Source organism: Gopherus flavomarginatus, chromosome 2 (assembly GCF_025201925.1).
Source record: "Gopherus flavomarginatus isolate rGopFla2 chromosome 2, rGopFla2.mat.asm, whole genome shotgun sequence".
NCBI lineage: Eukaryota > Metazoa > Chordata > Testudines > Testudinidae > Gopherus > Gopherus flavomarginatus.
This window is the reverse complement of record NC_066618.1, coordinates 70,303,220-70,319,961: the sequence shown is the minus strand read 5'-3', so window position 1 is coordinate 70,319,961 and position 16,742 is coordinate 70,303,220. Positions and strand designations below refer to the sequence as shown.

The window sequence follows — 16,742 nt, the reverse complement described above, 5'->3', positions numbered from 1 at the left end:
GGCTTTAATGGCCCCAACTCTGCAATGTGCAGTGCACAGGCACACCGCTGATTCTTCTTGGAAGAACTTAAGTAGTGTCAGAAACCTGCCAGTATGCGATACAGCGCATGTCAAGATGTTAGCTATGGGGCACTCTCCCTCACTTGCGAGGGAGGCTCATACTGGATCATAAAGACAGTTAAACACAAGTTTGGGGTCTGCCAATCTTGACAGTATTTTTGTTTGTGCGTGTTTGTTGTTAATAAAGCACTACCCAAACAGACTTCAGCTCTACCAGCTGTTGCTGCAGCACTGAGCTGTACAGCTCTATCATTTTCTCAAACAGAAAAATCTGTTCTCTTTCAGAGCTTACAGATTTCACTTTAAAAAAAATATTACTCTTACTTGGGAGCATGATAGTTTAGAAAAAGATTAACTGAGAAGGATTAGAATTAGTTCCTGTGCAAAACGACATCTTAGAACAGGAGAGCATGAAAGGCAAAACATATTTTCTCTTTTCTTTTACTTCCCCTTTGCATAATCCTTAATCCCATTTTCAAGTGAGTGTCAGTGTTCCAGAACATTCTGGAGACATTCCAGCCTACCTTGGATAACTGGGTACAAAGATTAGGCACTTGATTTCAGCTAAATATTACATGTTAGTTCAAAGGAGCTTGTTTCAAATGGTTTAGCAGAATTAGTTGAGTGCTTAATGTTCAGATGAATACTGAAAAGCACCAATGTAAAGCTATTTTCTTCCATGAACTCTTAAAATCCTCAGCACAAGGAAATATCTATCATGTAATTGGATACAACTTTAAACAAAAAAAACCAAGATGTTTTCTGAGAATGCAGAATTAATTTAATACGCAGGCTTAATTTTTTAAAAATAATTATTGCATGCACCAGGGTCATTTGCCAGCTAAATTCTCCCTGAGGGCACAGTTTTTTGCTACTGTTTACTGAGCTGAAAGTGTTGGATATGGTATAGTGCATAAAGGAAGAAATGATCCTTCCCCTAAGGAGGCGCTACAATATACAGGCTCAATCCTGCTCCCATTGATATTTATGGTAAAATGCTTAATGACTTCGGTGGATATAAGATCAAGTCTTAAGACACCCTGTGACATTGCAATCCATATGCTTTATAAAAATATGCTTGGAATATAAATATAATGTAACTGGAATATGCTTTATGCAAAAGGTCTCTTGTAAGGTATCATTACAAAGCTTATAATCTGAGTGTGTTCATCCTATTTGTATGTATGTATCATTCCTGTATCTAAAACTAGAAATATGAAGTTAACTCTGAGGTCCTATTGTAATTATGCAAAGTGTGGGCCATTAATGGTGGTTTAGATTCTTGATGGCACCCATTGACTAGGACAATTGGCTGTAGATGGTTTATTTACCTGCAAGCCTTCTTGTGGACAAGGGGGTCAGCATGTGGGTAATGAAGAATAAGGTCTTACAGTGACATGTGACCATGTCACCTGTTACTGGAATCCATCTTAAATCTAGTGCTTTTCCATTTAGAAGGAGAGGTGGGAACCCAGAAAGATAAAAGATTCCCGCCTTGGGCCAAAGCTATAAAAGGGGGTTGAACAGAACAAAGGGGGCTGCAGTCATGAAAACCCCCCTAGTTACCACTTAAGCTGAAACTAACAAAAACTGAACCGCGGAAAGGATTGGGCCCAGACTAAGAAGAAGTCTAGTGTGTGAAAGAAGCTTATTGGAATATCTCTGAGGGTGAGATTTACCTGTATTCAGTTTCTTAATATATTAGACTTGCATGTTTTTGCTTTATTTTACTTGGTGACTTACTTTGTTCTGTCTGTTATTAACTAGAACCATTTAAATCCCACCTTTTATTCTTAATAAAATCACTTTTGTTTATTAATTAATCCAGAGTAAGTGATATATATCTGGAGGAGCAACCAGTTGTGCATCTCTCTCTATCAATGTTATAGAGACAATTTATGAATTTACTCTGTATGAGCTTTATACAGAGTAAAACAGATCTATTTGGGGTTTGGATCCCATTGGGAGCTGGATATCTGGGGGCTGGAGCCAGGAGTACCTGCTGGGTGGTTTTCAGTTAAAGCCTGCAGCTTTGGGGACGTGGTTCAGACCCTGGGTCTGTGTTGCAGCAGGTTTGCATGTCTGCTTCAATAAGACAGGGTTATGGAATCCCAAGCCAACAGGGAAAAATGGGTTCAGAGGTAGTTTAGCATGTCAGGTGACAGTCCCAAGGTGGTCTTTGTGACTGAACCCGTCACACACACCATGACAGAACATTCCAAAAACACACTGGTGGATTAGCTGAAGAGATGAAAAAGAGATTATTTTGTTTTTCTCACTGAGTATTTGTTTCTTTAATAGTTTAATGAATTGTTAAAATTATACCCCAGAGAAAGCCATTTTATTGATCTATAAAACAATCCGCAAATCTGCAAATTTAAAGGCATAAGTGGCCTAAAGGGCTCTTGTGGTAGCAAAGATTAATGTCTGTTGGCACTGTGACCTGACCAGTTTTAATGCAACATTACGGTATATAGTACCAAATGCAATTATTAAATCTCTGTAAATATTACAGTAGTGATTCTGTGACTCTTGAAATTGCCATTTCTTTTACACAGAAGAGCTTGATTTTGAGGGAAGGATTTATGGCCTGCAGAGCCGCTAACCCTAAGAATTCCAAAAATCAATCAATCAAACCCCAAATATTGTATAATGAAATTGGCTAAAAAAAGGGAGATTTTTAAATAAATAAATGTTAGGTTCTTATCTGTTTTGTGGGTTTGAACCATTATTCATTATTTTAGGCTTTTCTATGGAACCATAAGGGCTAGAAACAGCTTAAATTTGGTAAAGAAGATTTTCACATAATCATATGAGTCCAGGAGCTAGGATTTTCAGAAAAATTCAATGACAAAAAAGGTGTGTTAACGTAGTTAAGGTTGCTTGGTGGAGTATCGCCCTCTTGCAGAACATTGAGTTCAGCAAAACACAAAACTTCTGAAAACCATGAAATTCAATGAAGTTAAGGTTGCCCATGCAACTTCAACTTTGCCCTTTCTCAGCAATGCCTGTTAACACACATACATTTACTCTGCCAAAACCACAGCTGCTGAAGTGTACAAGCTCTTCACCTTCTTTTATAACTTATTCACTCTCACCCACAGGATTTCATCTAAACACTATCAAAGGACAAAAAGGGGAAAAACCAAAGTTCATGACACTTCTCCTCTATCCTCTTTGAGCACTGTCTCAATAAGCATGTATCACATAACCACTCTTGGCACTATAAGGAGGTTTCAGTTCCTGGCATACCTTCCCACACTTAACCAACTCCCCAGAAAGAATGCCACACATGTACAATTTAAGAACCACTTCACAACCTTTTGAAGCTTATTTACACATACTCACAGGATACAATATCAACCTGCACTTTCACTTAACCATCAGTAAAGCATTATAATCCTTTCATATTCCACCTCACTACTGATAGTGTCCTTTGTAATAAAAGCCTTATATCTTGCTTTTGACATAACCCACACACTTCTACATAGATATCATGCATATTGCATCCTGAAGGCACACATACACCTTTTCCCTTTTCTCACATATGAGAGGGTGCAAAATATATTTCTCCTCATAGCACAATCACAGCTCTGTCACACACTTCAAATTAATCCACAGAGGGAAAACATGTCCCTGAATCTTCACTTCCTGTTACACATGTATTTCTTTTGCTGTTACTTCCCTACCCACTATAACCCAACTCACATGCAGTTGCTGGAGCAAAAGAGAACTGTGTCACAGTAGAATGGTGTTCCTGGTCATGTTTCAGAATGGTTGGAGGGTGGAGTCTGTGACAGGGCTGCTGAGAGAAATCACAGACAGGGTTTCTGTTCCAAAATATTGAGAGTTATGTTTGAAAGACTTATGACCTCATCCAATATCCGTACACCCTATCTGAAAACAGTGAGATGTAAGAGCTTGCAACATTTCTATGCTGCACCACACAGTACACATTTTCTGATCAATGTTCTACCAACATTTATGATCAACTTTCATATTGTTACTGTAGCAATTATTCAGATACTCCACCAAATCAGAGACAATTATCAGAGCTCCCAGACTCAAATCTCTGATGCGCTCCAAATCTGCTTTCATACATGCGGCGAATATCAAGAAGGCGGCCCAGATCACTTCCACCCAAGTGAATCACCATACTGTCTAGTAGATCACAACTTCTTAAGTTACCAGTTAGGCGCTGCAAATTGGGCAAAACATGATACCAATGCAGGGCACCTCTTTCCACCCAAATCAGTCTGTACTTAGCACTTATCATATCATGGGGAACTCCTTGCTCTCCCGCAAACTTTTCATGATACAGGAATCACCTAGAATCTACACATTGGTAACCCTGTCAGCGCACATATTTCTTTTCCCACAGCGGTAAAGATACTTGTGTTGTCACTTCCAAAACCTCTACTCCGGGTGTCTTTGGAAATATCACACTAATCTGCTCTGAGATAAGGAAGTAACCACGTGCCTCCTCTCCCCTCCCATGGGCTAGTTAAACAGGTTTTCTCAAACAACCAATCCACAGCTTGCCTATCTCCAGTCCACATTTCCTGCCCTCTCCCACAGATGCAACCCTTCTCCCTAACCTCCCTCTCCTTTCTTCCCACCGGACAGCCTCACAGTGTCCTTTGTCTCTGGCTCCTCCCCACATATTATAACAAACATTTTGGTTAGACCAGCTGCTGACTATTCTGCTGAACTCACAGCAAACCTCCCTGTAAAATACCAGTCTCAATTTGGGTGCCACAAAGATTTAGTGGGTACCATACACCACCTTGGGTAAAATTTGACAGATTGAGACCATATTGACCTACATCACATCAATAGTTTGATCTCTAGCTCTGTGCAAAAAAAAACAAAAAACCTCCAACCAATTTTAAAAAAAAACAAAAAAAACCCAACAAAACACAACACAATTAGAAACATTTTGAAAATGGCAATTTTGTTCAATGCTTCTGAGACCGCAACCCCTTGCTCAAGTAACCCCAAACATGGGTCACTAATCCTACTCACCACTCTCCAAAGGCACACCAAATTTCAAAGGAAGTCAACTAAGCCATTCCATTTTAGAAGACTTAGAAATATCAACTTTTAAGCAGAAATTGTGATACAACTATAATATCAAATACCTTGAAACTCATGATAAAATCATGAAAGCTGGCAACTCTGGGCTTGGCATTTGTTTTTACCTTAAGCCATTTAAAAAAAAAATGTCTTAAATATGTTGAGACTTTATAAAAGCATAGCGTCTTCAGAAAACGGTGTCCTTTTATGAGGTGCACTATTGTAGCCATATCAGTCCCAGGATATTAGAATGAAAAGGTGGGTGAGGTAATATCTTTTATTGGACCAACTTCCTAGCCTGAGCTCTAACATCTATACTGCAATTAAACAGTCAGTTAGTAGAAGTTCCACAAGCCTTACTCAGTGGATTGCACTGTAGACATACTCCCAGAGCCATGTCACATATTACTGGAATGCTGCAACTTTGATTGCAAAATTATGCTAATGCGTACTGATAACTATGTACTTAATTGCTACAGTGCAAGAAATTAGTGATCATAGAAATCCCAATAAGGGGATAAGAAATAATGTCTTCAGCCGAAGATTTTGTACTGTTACATGATGCTAATTTCAATTATTTCAGTTTCTGTTATAAAGAAGTGGCTAGGAAACCAACCGTGAATTCGTTAGGCAGAAAGATATATGTGTGAGAAAAAATCTTTATAAACAGAGACCTGTATATGACCATTGACAAAACAAACATTGACCATATTTGACAGAAGTACAGACACAGATCTGGTCAGTTACAGCTGCCTACATAGTTCTGCCCAAAATAGCAATTCCGTATATGGTCTATATTTTGCTGCATTTCCAGCCTGACCCAATCATACCCACATGAGGAAATAAGGAAACAAATCAACAGAGCCAGACGTGTACCCAGAAGCCTCCTGCTGCAAGACAAACCCAAGAAAGAAACCAACAGAACTCCACTGGCCATCACCAACAATTCTCAACTAAAACCCCTCCAACGCATCAGTGACCTACAACCCATCCTGGATAACAGATCCCTTGCTTTCACAGGCCTTGGATGGCAGGCCAGTCCTCACCCACAGACAACCCACCAACCTTAAGCATATTCTCACCAGCAACCACACATTGCACCATAGTCACTCTAATTCAGGAACCAATCCATGCAACAAACCTTGATGCCAACTCTGCCCACATATCTACACCAGCGACACCATCCCAGGACCTAACCAGATCAGCCACACCATCACTGGTTCATTCACCTGCACGTCCACCAATGTAATATACGCTATCATATGCCAGCAATGCCCCTCTGCTATGTACATCGGCCAAACTGGACAGTCCCTACGTAAAAGGATAAATGGACACAAATCATATATTAGGAATGGCAATATATGAAAACCTATAGGAGAACACTTCAACCTCCCTGGACACACAACAGCAGATTTAAAGGTGGCCATCCTGCAACAAAAAAACTTCAGGACCAGACTCCAAAGAGAAACTGCTGAACTTCAGTTCATTTGCAAATCTGACAGCATCAGCTCAGGATTAAACAAAGACCGTGAATGGCTTGCCAACTACAAAAGCAGTTTCTCCTCTCTTGGGGTATGTCTACATCTACAATTTTGCAGCGCTGGTTGTTACAGCTGTATTAGTACAGCTGTATAGGGCCAGCGCTGCAGAGTGGCCACACTTACAGCAACCAGCGCTGCAAGTGGTGTTAGATGTGGCCACACTGCAGCGCTGTCGGGCGGCTTCAAGGGGGGTTCGGGGAACGCGAGAGCAAACCGGGAAAGGAGACCAGCTTTGCCGCGGTTTGCTCTCGCATTCCCCGAACCACCCTGCAAACCGCAGGGAAGGAGACCTGCTTGCTCGGGGGTTCGGGGAACGAGAGAGCAAACCGGGAAAGGAGACCAGCTTCGCCGCGGTTTGCTCTCGCGTTCCCCGAACCACCCTGCAAACCGCAGGGAAGGAGACCTGCTTGCTCGGGGGTTCGGGGAACGAGAGAGCAAACCGGGAAAGGAGACCAGCTTCGCCGCGGTTTGCTCTCGCGTTCCCCGAACCACCCTGCAAACCGCAGGGAAGGAGACCTGCTTGCTCGGGGGTTCGGGGAACGCGAGAGCAAACCGGGAAAGGAGACCAGCTTCTCCGCGGTTTGCTCTCGCGTTCCCCGAACCACCCTGCAAACCGCAGGGAAGGAGACCTACTTGCTTGGGGTTCGGGGAACGCGAGAGCAAACCGGGGAAGGAGACCAGCTTGATTACCAGAGGCTTCCTCAGGTATGCTGGGATACCTGCTTATTCCACGGAGGTCAAGAAAAGCGCTGGTAAGTGTCTACACTTGATTACCAGCGCTGGATCACCAGCGCTGGATCCTCTACACCCGAGACAAAACGGGAGTACGGCCAGCGCTGCAAACAGGGAGTTGCAGCGCTGGTGGTGCCCTGCAGATGTGTACACCTCCTAAGTTGCAGCGCTGTAACCCCCTCACCAGCGCTGCAACTTTGTGATGTAGACAAGCCCTTGGTGTTCACACATCAACTGCTAGAAGAGGGCCTCATTCTCCCTGATTGAACTAACCTCATTATCTCTAGACTCATTCTTGCCTGCATATTTATACCTGCCTCTGGAAATTTCCACCATGTGTGTCTGACAAAGTGGGTATTCACCCACAAAAGCTTATACTCCAATACTTTTGTTAGTCTATAAGGTGCCACAGGACTCTTTGTAACAATTTTTGTTGTTGTTGTTGTTTTAAGAAATGAAGCCTCAGATATGGGATTAAAATCTTCAGCTACTGTAAATCAGCACAGCTCTACTGAAGTCAAGGGAGCTACACCAATTTACACCAGCTGGCTTAACATGAAAGATAAGCTGCTCTCTGAGATTCTTTTAAATAGCAACACACAAACAAGATGACAAACAGAGGGAGAGGCATCCTGAACTATGGCATTTTCAAGTGGCCTTCATTAACGTAAAATATGGCTGTACCCATTTATACACACAGAAACACTCCCACACACAAACAGGTGTTTGTACATAGAAAAATCAGGTAGTTTATGCTTATCCACTCTACTTTCAGACAGAAATACTTTATGAATGCAAATAGGGATTTGAGAGAGACAAGTGGTTGTGTTCATGAGTTTTGTGGGTGTGCTAATGGAAGCTATTTGAAAAATTGTCAGCAAGTAACTCCTTGCTTTTGCCAGTTTCACTTTGTTGTTTTGACATGAAAATTCTAGATAAAATACCCATACTTCTAACACAAAACAACTTGTCAGGTAGCTGATTTACATTACTAAGTAATCCATAGCTCATGGTTATTATTACAATACTCCTCCAGTGACATAAACGTATGAGAAATCACATTCTATTCTGTTCATATTTTGCCATTACGAAGTGAAACCATTCAGTACTTAGGGACAAATTCTGCGATCAGATCTTCACTATATACCCCATCTTGGGATTTTTTTTTGCAGCAAGTTTAGCAACTGGAGCTTTGAAGCCTCCCTGTTTATCCACAGAAACTCTGTTGCCCTTGTAAATACACAAGTCTTTTGATCTACTCTTGTCAGTGTTTGTGTTATTTACATTGTTAGCTCTTCCTGGCAAGAACATTACTTGTAAAGCACTACAATGCACCTATGATGCTATGTAAGTAATAACGAACCATTTTCACTGGGAAAAATATAAAGCAACATATGTACTTTTGTTAATAATGGAGTGAGTTATTAAAATGCTACCACCATCTTGTTATGGCTGATGTAGGCCAAATTTTGTAAGTGTACATTATACTTGGCCTTCGATAGAATAATGTGCATATTTGAATCATTTATGCATGACCAATATATGCTTTATTTTATTTTTGTATTATAATTATTCAGATATGCATATTAAAATATACGATTCAGGGAATTCATGTGGATTTATGGAAATTCTTGGAAGATTTGAGGTCCATGGCTTAGATCCATTCATCTGGTATTTAATTTGTGAAAGACACATTAATGAGCCAATTATTTTCCTTGTTCTATAATAACATTCAACAGAAATCACCACAAAGGAAGTGTCTTATGAAAATGTTCTAATTGATGTGCTAGGTACAGTGTGTTGTATGACTGCGATATGGTTATTTTGAACTCAAAAGATTAGGATATAATAATTAACAAATGATGTATTGCATTTCATGGCAATATGCAGGGTATGTTGGTTCCGGAGTTGTTGGGATGTGAATATCACTGATCACTACATTTCCTTGTAGCTCATTAAAAATGAGTTACTTACAAAACATTTCAGTTTTGTTTGTGAAATGGTATTCAACATGAGAAAAGTTTGTCTACAAGGCCATCTGCCATCTTACTAGGTTTGAATAGCCTTATGTGGAGAATAATAATTATTCTACTGAAATTTCAAAGTTCCAATGGCTAATCTACCAAAAAAGTGTTACTTGCCTGAAAAGACTTCCAACTTCTTTTTAGGATAAATTCTGATATTTTATTTAGTAATAATGATAGGACTCTACAACAGATCAATGATTTTTCAGGTAACATCATTTACAATTAGGAAGGTGATCAGTGCTTCTTTAGATAAAGAAATGAAAGAGATGGTTCTTTATCTGAGAGTCAGAATGAACAATCTGCAGAAACAAAAACATGAGACTGGTGAGATTTATACAAACGTAAAAGTCACATGGCAACAATGGAGTGACCAACAAAATGGATGGGGGGGGGGGGGGGAAGAGGAGAGAGAGAAAAAAGAAATAATGTGCCCAGATAGATTAGTCAAATAGATCATCCAGAAGGAAAGGAGACCATGCCAAATAACCCAAGGTCTCTTATAGTATATGTTACCCATGGTTTTCAGAAAACAAAGCAGTGGTAACTTCACTGTTTTTCTCCAGACAGCGTCAGGAGTAAATCAGTGGGGACACAGCTCCTCCATCTGATAAATGATTGGTACAAACAAGTGTGTTTTTACCTAAAAATACTTTGTTATTAGGTTTCAAGCATGTGCACACACGCACGCTGTTGTAATAGGTTCAGAACATTCCAAACATTTACATTTACCCAAAGTCTGAGTTGGTTTTGAGGAATCAGCAACCAGCCTTCTGAGGCGCTCCTTCCTTCCACCTGGAGTGGGGCTTATGTGCCAGATCCTTGCCCAAATAGAAGCTTCAATGCACTCTAACTAAACTTTTTAAAGATTTTCTTCAAACAAAGCATATAACTCAAATTGCTCCTAACAGGGTACGTCTTCACTACCGGCCATATCGGCGGGTAGCAATCGATTTCTCGGGGATCAATATATCGTATCTCATCTAGACGCGATATATCGATCATCGAACGCGCTCCTGTCGACTCGAACTCCACCAACGCGAACAGCAGTAGCGGAGTCGACAGGGAGAGCCGCGGACATTGATCCCACGCCGTGAGGACAGTAGGTAACTCGATCGAAGATACTTTGACTTCAAGTTGAGTATCTTAGATCGATCCCCTCCCCTAGCGTAGACCAGCCCAGAGGCTAACAATTTCCTTAGCAACACCCAATAACAATGTATTATTTTCCATATCAGAAAAGCAGCTTCAGCAAAAAAAAAAAAAACGTAAACACAGACAACCAGAATCAAGATCATTTTTCCACATTTCCACCCCCTTTCTCATGAATCTGTTCTTTCACTTTATCTATCCCAGTCAGTAAAACTGCAGCTTTCAACTGTTTTTGTCTGCCTAAGAAAAGTCAGATTTTAACTCTGGCTTCGTGGTATCCTCTCTTGCAGCTCAGGGGGTGCGAGTGGGGGTTAAGTGTGTAAGGTGGTTGCTGATTGTATCAAATCCAGTTCTCTCACAACATATTCTATATGTCAAACCTTCATGCATACTGGAAAAGAACAGCATAGGGATAGATTGAAGTCCTTAGCATATGTATTGCTTAACAAATCCTATTCACTTAACTGCCTGTACAATATCATTTGCAAGAACTTTGAAATAAATGGTAAAATAAATGTGTTTTTCTTAATCACCAATGAAACCCTTTTAAAACTTGTGTGTGAGAGAGTTTAAATTCACTAGAGTTAAGGATTTCTCTTTGGGTCCATCTATTATTATTTTAAAAGAACTTTTAAGCAGCTTTTTAGGGAGTCCTGTTAGTTAAAATAAAGCATTCCTCATCAAGATGAAGAAACAGATAAAAAATAAATATTTGTTTATAGAGTATAACACGAGATAAGAACTATACACAAAACTGGAAAGGAGAATAGAAAAAAGGCTTGAAATAATAGATACATGAAAACAAATTACCAAAAGAACACCTTAGTATGGTCAGGATTTAACAAATTAAGATTAGGTTGAATTGTGAAAGATAACTATGTCCCCCTCTAGAAATAATAAAATATGTTCTTACCCCCAATCTTTGCTTTTGAGAATTTTAAAAATTACAACAGTTAAACCCACAGTTTGACCTATTATTCACTCTTTAAGAGAGACATTTAATCTGAACACTTCACTCCACTCACCAGGCTACTGATTCAGGAAAGCACTTAAGCATGCCCTTAATTTTAACAATGTGCTTAAATGGCATTTAGGCATGTGCTCAAGTACTTTGCTAGGAATGCCTTCCTGAATTGCAGCTCAGATGAGCCTGGCAGTTGTCTTCCACTCAAGGCAAAGGATTCACCCAAAGCACTTTAACAGACATTTCTTTTCTCAAGGGAAAGCAACAGTCCACATCCTATTAATTTTCTTGGTAACTGGTATGCAGCAGGCACAGTATTCTATTGTTCTTGCTCATTAAACTTCACATGCTTCTAGAAAGTGCAAGAGGTATTTTTCCTTCTTGTTGTGAGAGCTTTACCCTCATCAATGATACTGCTAAAAATGAGAGCATATCTTACCTAAGATTCCTCAAGGAATCAATTCTGAAGCACTTAGAGGAGAGGAAAGTGATCAGGAACAGTCAGCACGGATTCACAAAGGGCAAGTCATGCCTGACTAACCCAATTGCCTTCCATGAGGAGATAACTGGGTCTGTGGATGAGGGGAAAGCAGTGGATGTGTTATTCCTTGATTTTAGCAAAGCTTTTGATATGGTCTCCCACAGTATTCTTGCCAGCAAGTTAAAGAAGTATGGGCTGGATGACTGGACTATAAGGTAGTGTGACAAAGTTCCTCCTCTATCTTGGTGGGTCCTGCGCTTATTGGCAGATTTGCACACCTTAGTGATCTTCCCCTCTGGTAGAACCCACAGTCTGGGTCAACTCCTCCTGTATCTGATCAGAAGTTGGGAGGTTTGGGGGGAACCCAGGCCCACCCTCTACTCCGGGTTCCAGCCCAGGGCCCTGTGGACTGTAGCTGTCTATAGTGCCTCCTGTAACAGCTGCATGACAGCTACAACTCCCTGGGCTAATTCCCCATGGCTTCCTCCAAACAACTTCTTTATCCTCACCACAGGACCTTCCTCCTAGTGTCTGATAATGCTTGTACTCCTTAATCCTCCAGCAGCACACCCCCTCATTCATTCTCAGTTCCTTGAGCCTCTTGCTCCCAGCTCCTCACACGCCCACCACAAACTGAAGTGAGCTCCTTTTTAAACCCAGGTGCCCTGATTAGCCTGCCCTGATTGGCTGCAGGTGTTCTAATCAGCCTGTCTGCCTTAATTGGTTTTAGCAGGTTCCTGATTACTCTAGTGCAGCCCCTGCTCTGGTCACTCAGGGAACAGAAAACTACTCATCCAGTGACCAGTATATTTGCCCTCTACCAGACTCCTGTACCCCACTGGCCTGAGTCTGTCACAGTGGATAGAAAGCTGGCTGAATTGTCGGGCTCAACGGGTAGTGATCAAGGGATCCAGTCTAGCTGGCAGCCAGCTTCAAGTGGAGTGCCCCAAGGGTAGGTCCTGGGGGTGTTTTTGTTCAATATCTTCATTAATGATCTGGAGGATGGTGTGGACTGCACTCTCAGCAAGTTTGAAGATGACACTAAACTTGGAGGAGTGGTAGATATGCTGGACGGTAGGGATAGGATACAGAGGGACCTAGACAAATTAGAGGACTGGGCCAAAAGAAATCTGATGAGGTTCAACAAGGACAGTGCAGAGTCCTGCAATTAGGATGGAAGAATCCCATTCACTGTTACAGACTAGGGACCGAATGGCTAGGAAGCAGTTCTGCAGAAAGGACCTAGGGGTTACAGTGGATGAGAAGCTGGATATGAGTCAACAGTGTGCCCTTGTTGCCAAGAAGGCTAATGGCATTTTGGGCTGTATAAGTAAGGGCACTGCCAGCAGATCAAGGGATGTGATCATTCCCCTCTATTTGACATTGGTGAGGCTTCATCTGGAGTACTGTGTCCAGTTTTGGGTCCCACACTACAAGAAGGATGTGGAAAAATTGGGAAGAGTCCAGCGGAGGGCAACAAAAATGATTAGGGGGCTGGGAGCACATGACTTATGAGGACAGGCTGAGGGAACTGGGATTGTTTAGTCTGCAGACGAGAAGAATGAGGGGGGATTTGATAGCTGTTTTCAACTACCTGAAAGGGGGTTCCAAGGAGGATGGATCTAGACTGTTCTCAGTGGTACCTGATGACAGAACAAGGAATAATGGTCTCAAGTTGCAGTGGGGGGAGGTTTAGGTTGGATATTAGGAAAAAACTTTTTCACTCAGAGTGGTGAAGCACTGGAATGGGTTACCTAAGGAGGTGGTGGAATCTCCTTCCTTAGAGGTTTTTAAAGTCAGGCTTGACAAAGCCCTGGCTGGGATGATTAGTTGGGAATTGGTCCTGCTTTGAGCAAGGGGTTGGACTAGATGACCTCCTGAGGTCTCTTCCAACCCTGATATTCTATGATTCTAAAAATAAAGCAAAGTTTATCAAAATTATACGTGAATACAAATTATCAAAAATTCTGAGATATCCAATAGAGATTTAAAACAGATACAAGATTCTTCAGTATCTGCAAGTACAGTGATGCAGTAGTTCATGTACAATAAATTGATTACAATTAGTTCTCTCACTTTGTTAATCTTGAGGAATTTTCTCAACACTTTTTTAATGTCTCCCTAAGATTGCACAAATTATCCATCAAAAGTATCCTTGTCAAGGCCAACAAAGCCCTCAGTCTTGTGCTTTACCTTCAGTACAGGACTGATCCCATTGATTTCAGTGTGCTTAATCATGTTCCAAAAGTTTAGTTCTTGCTTAAGGGTTTTGCTAGACTGGGACACAAGTGAACATTAAGCCTATTATTTTCCATTCCCACACAAATATTAAAGAACCAGTTCTTACACAGAATAAACAGAAACCCTAAAAGATCTGAACGACCTGTCTCCAGAACAATAGATCTGGAAATTGGAAAATTAGAAAATCCAGCCTCTATGTTAAAAAACAAAAACAATGAGAGCGGAAGGGAGGAAGGAAGGGAGAGGGAGGAGAGCAGCAAAGGGGATAAATAAAACAGTTACCAAAGAAAAATGTGTGAAAAAAAATGGTATTGGGTACATTTTCAATGTGATGCTTGTGAGTCACATTTCTGTTAAATGAAATTGGACAGATAAATCCCTCTTAGTGCACCAGAAATGTTACCCATATATGTTTATTCATGATTTTACTTTCTTTACTCACTATATCACAAAGCCAAGAGCTGGCACGAAAAAATAGCAGGCAAAGATCAAAGAAGTCAGGAAAAATAAAAAGAACATTTGCTACATGCATCATGGATACATCATTGTTGATGTTTTATTTATATCAAAGTTGTTTATTTCTACCCAGGAATTGAAGGAAAAAAGGTAGTACTGGGCCTTAAATCTTCTGTCTTGTTATATATGAATAATACTACACATAAATCAGATAAACACAGTGTATGTTTTCTCATACTCAGATTCCAATTACTCCATCATAACATCAACCAGTTATCTGCATTCTGTATGGTAAGGGAATCTCTGATTATCCAGTTATTTTAACCTTAAATCTACATTATTTTTACACTCTGTCTCTCCCTAAGATGGATCTAATGGAATTGATTTGTTTTTGCACTTTTTATAATGTAATCCAAATCACACATTTTACAAAGGATAAAAATTCTCCTGTCTGATTTGTATTGCAGAACGTAGATCTCTATTGCATATTCTCCAATGGTTGAGGATAATGTGAGCAATTAACAGGGAAGAAATAAAGAATAATAGTCAGTGGAGATCCACCACAAGTATCAAGGAGAAGAATTTTCCCTTAAATCTGCATTTGAACTCTACTTCCAAAGGTGAAGAGACAAATATTTCAGAATCTTCCACTAAGCATCGTCCCTGCGAGCTATTCTTATATTGAATGTAGTTATACTTCTATCAGTAAAGAGGAAGAAACATATTTCAAGATGATCTTAAGAACCCCTCCCCCCATTTTCTTCTTTAAAAATAGCCTACATCCAGTATTTGGTGTCTAAGAAGTTTGGGTTTTGCTCTTATTTCTCATGCATGAGCTAACCCTCATTCCAAATCACCTTTTTTTGTGTGTGGGGAGGGGGGAGTGGAGAGAGACAGGAAAATGTATGGTATTCCCCATTTCATTTTGTACTTTCAATATTTTCTTTTAAGATTCTTCTACTCTGCTGATAATTTTTATTCCTTCCTCCACATCCTTTCTTTTCTACCATATCGCATTCCCATGTCTCTATGGGTTAAATAAAATCCTATTCAACTTTCCATGTTTCTCTAAAAAAGGCCTTACAGCTATGTATTGGCACTAGAACTGTATTATACTCTTTACATAATGTAGCTACATATTTTTTAATCAATAGATACAGAACTGTATTGGAACTATAAAAAGTTCTAAGACCCTTCCTGTTATACTCAAAGGCCTATGTGAACATGTATGATCAGCTTTTCTGTGTTCATAAAGGAAAGGAATGACTCTCTAAAAAGAAATTCCATGCATCACAAAAGAGCCATCAGGAATAATGTTATTTCCCTAATATATTATATTTTTACCTCAATGTTTTGGAGATATAATTACTGGACAGTTCATAAAAATCAGTTTAAGAATCTGAGAAGGGGACAAGCAAAAAAGCAAAATTTACTCTTCAAAATACCAACATTCAGGTGGATTACAGAACATAACCAACAGTACTAACATGGCCTGTGTTGTAATAAAACAGGGAAATCATTTCCAATATGAAAAATCATATTGTACCCCTTTTGTTAAGCACTGAAACTATAATAACAAGCCTAACTAGAAACTACATTTTGGTAAGTGGCATGATAAATAAAAAAGAATAAAGAAACTACCAAGTATCTGTAAGAAAAAAATCTGTTAGGACATGCTGCTGAGAAATGGAATATTTTAAAAAGTGATATAATTATCTGATCATTACTCCAACTTTTTACATTAAATTTCATAAAAAATGAAAAACAAAATTCAGAAAGCAGAAAAATATATCTTACCTATGATAAAAAGAATTTCCACTGCAATGTCACTGACAGTTGTGCTTCGAGTTGTAGATAGCTCATCATTGCCAATAAAGCAAACATTGTAAGGTACTGTCACAGCAACATAAAACGTTGCCAGTAAAATAAGCCAGTCCCAGCCAGCTTTAAAAGTGCTAAAATGCAACAGTATGAATTTGGACTTTTTTGCATCTGAAACTTTGTATTCCGGAAAT

The 16,742-nt window shown here is 40.0% G+C and overlaps 2 protein-coding genes across 2 annotated transcripts in view; one reads left to right on the top strand and one right to left on the bottom strand.

Moving 5' to 3' along the window:
• The window catches only part of LOC127044053 (uncharacterized), a 449,887-nt gene that overhangs the window by 141,973 nt on the left and 291,172 nt on the right, over window positions 1–16,742 (top strand). The gene's annotated exons all lie outside the window — the stretch shown is intronic.
• KCNH8 (potassium voltage-gated channel subfamily H member 8) overlaps window positions 1–16,742 on the bottom strand; it is a 355,845-nt gene that overhangs the window by 148,419 nt on the left and 190,684 nt on the right. Inside the window, exon 6 of the mRNA XM_050938322.1 lies at window positions 16,525–16,742. This exon is cut by the window's right edge and continues 5 nt beyond it. Within this exon, the coding sequence (XP_050794279.1) occupies window positions 16,525–16,742 (218 nt within the window). The remainder of the gene's footprint in view (window positions 1–16,524) is intronic.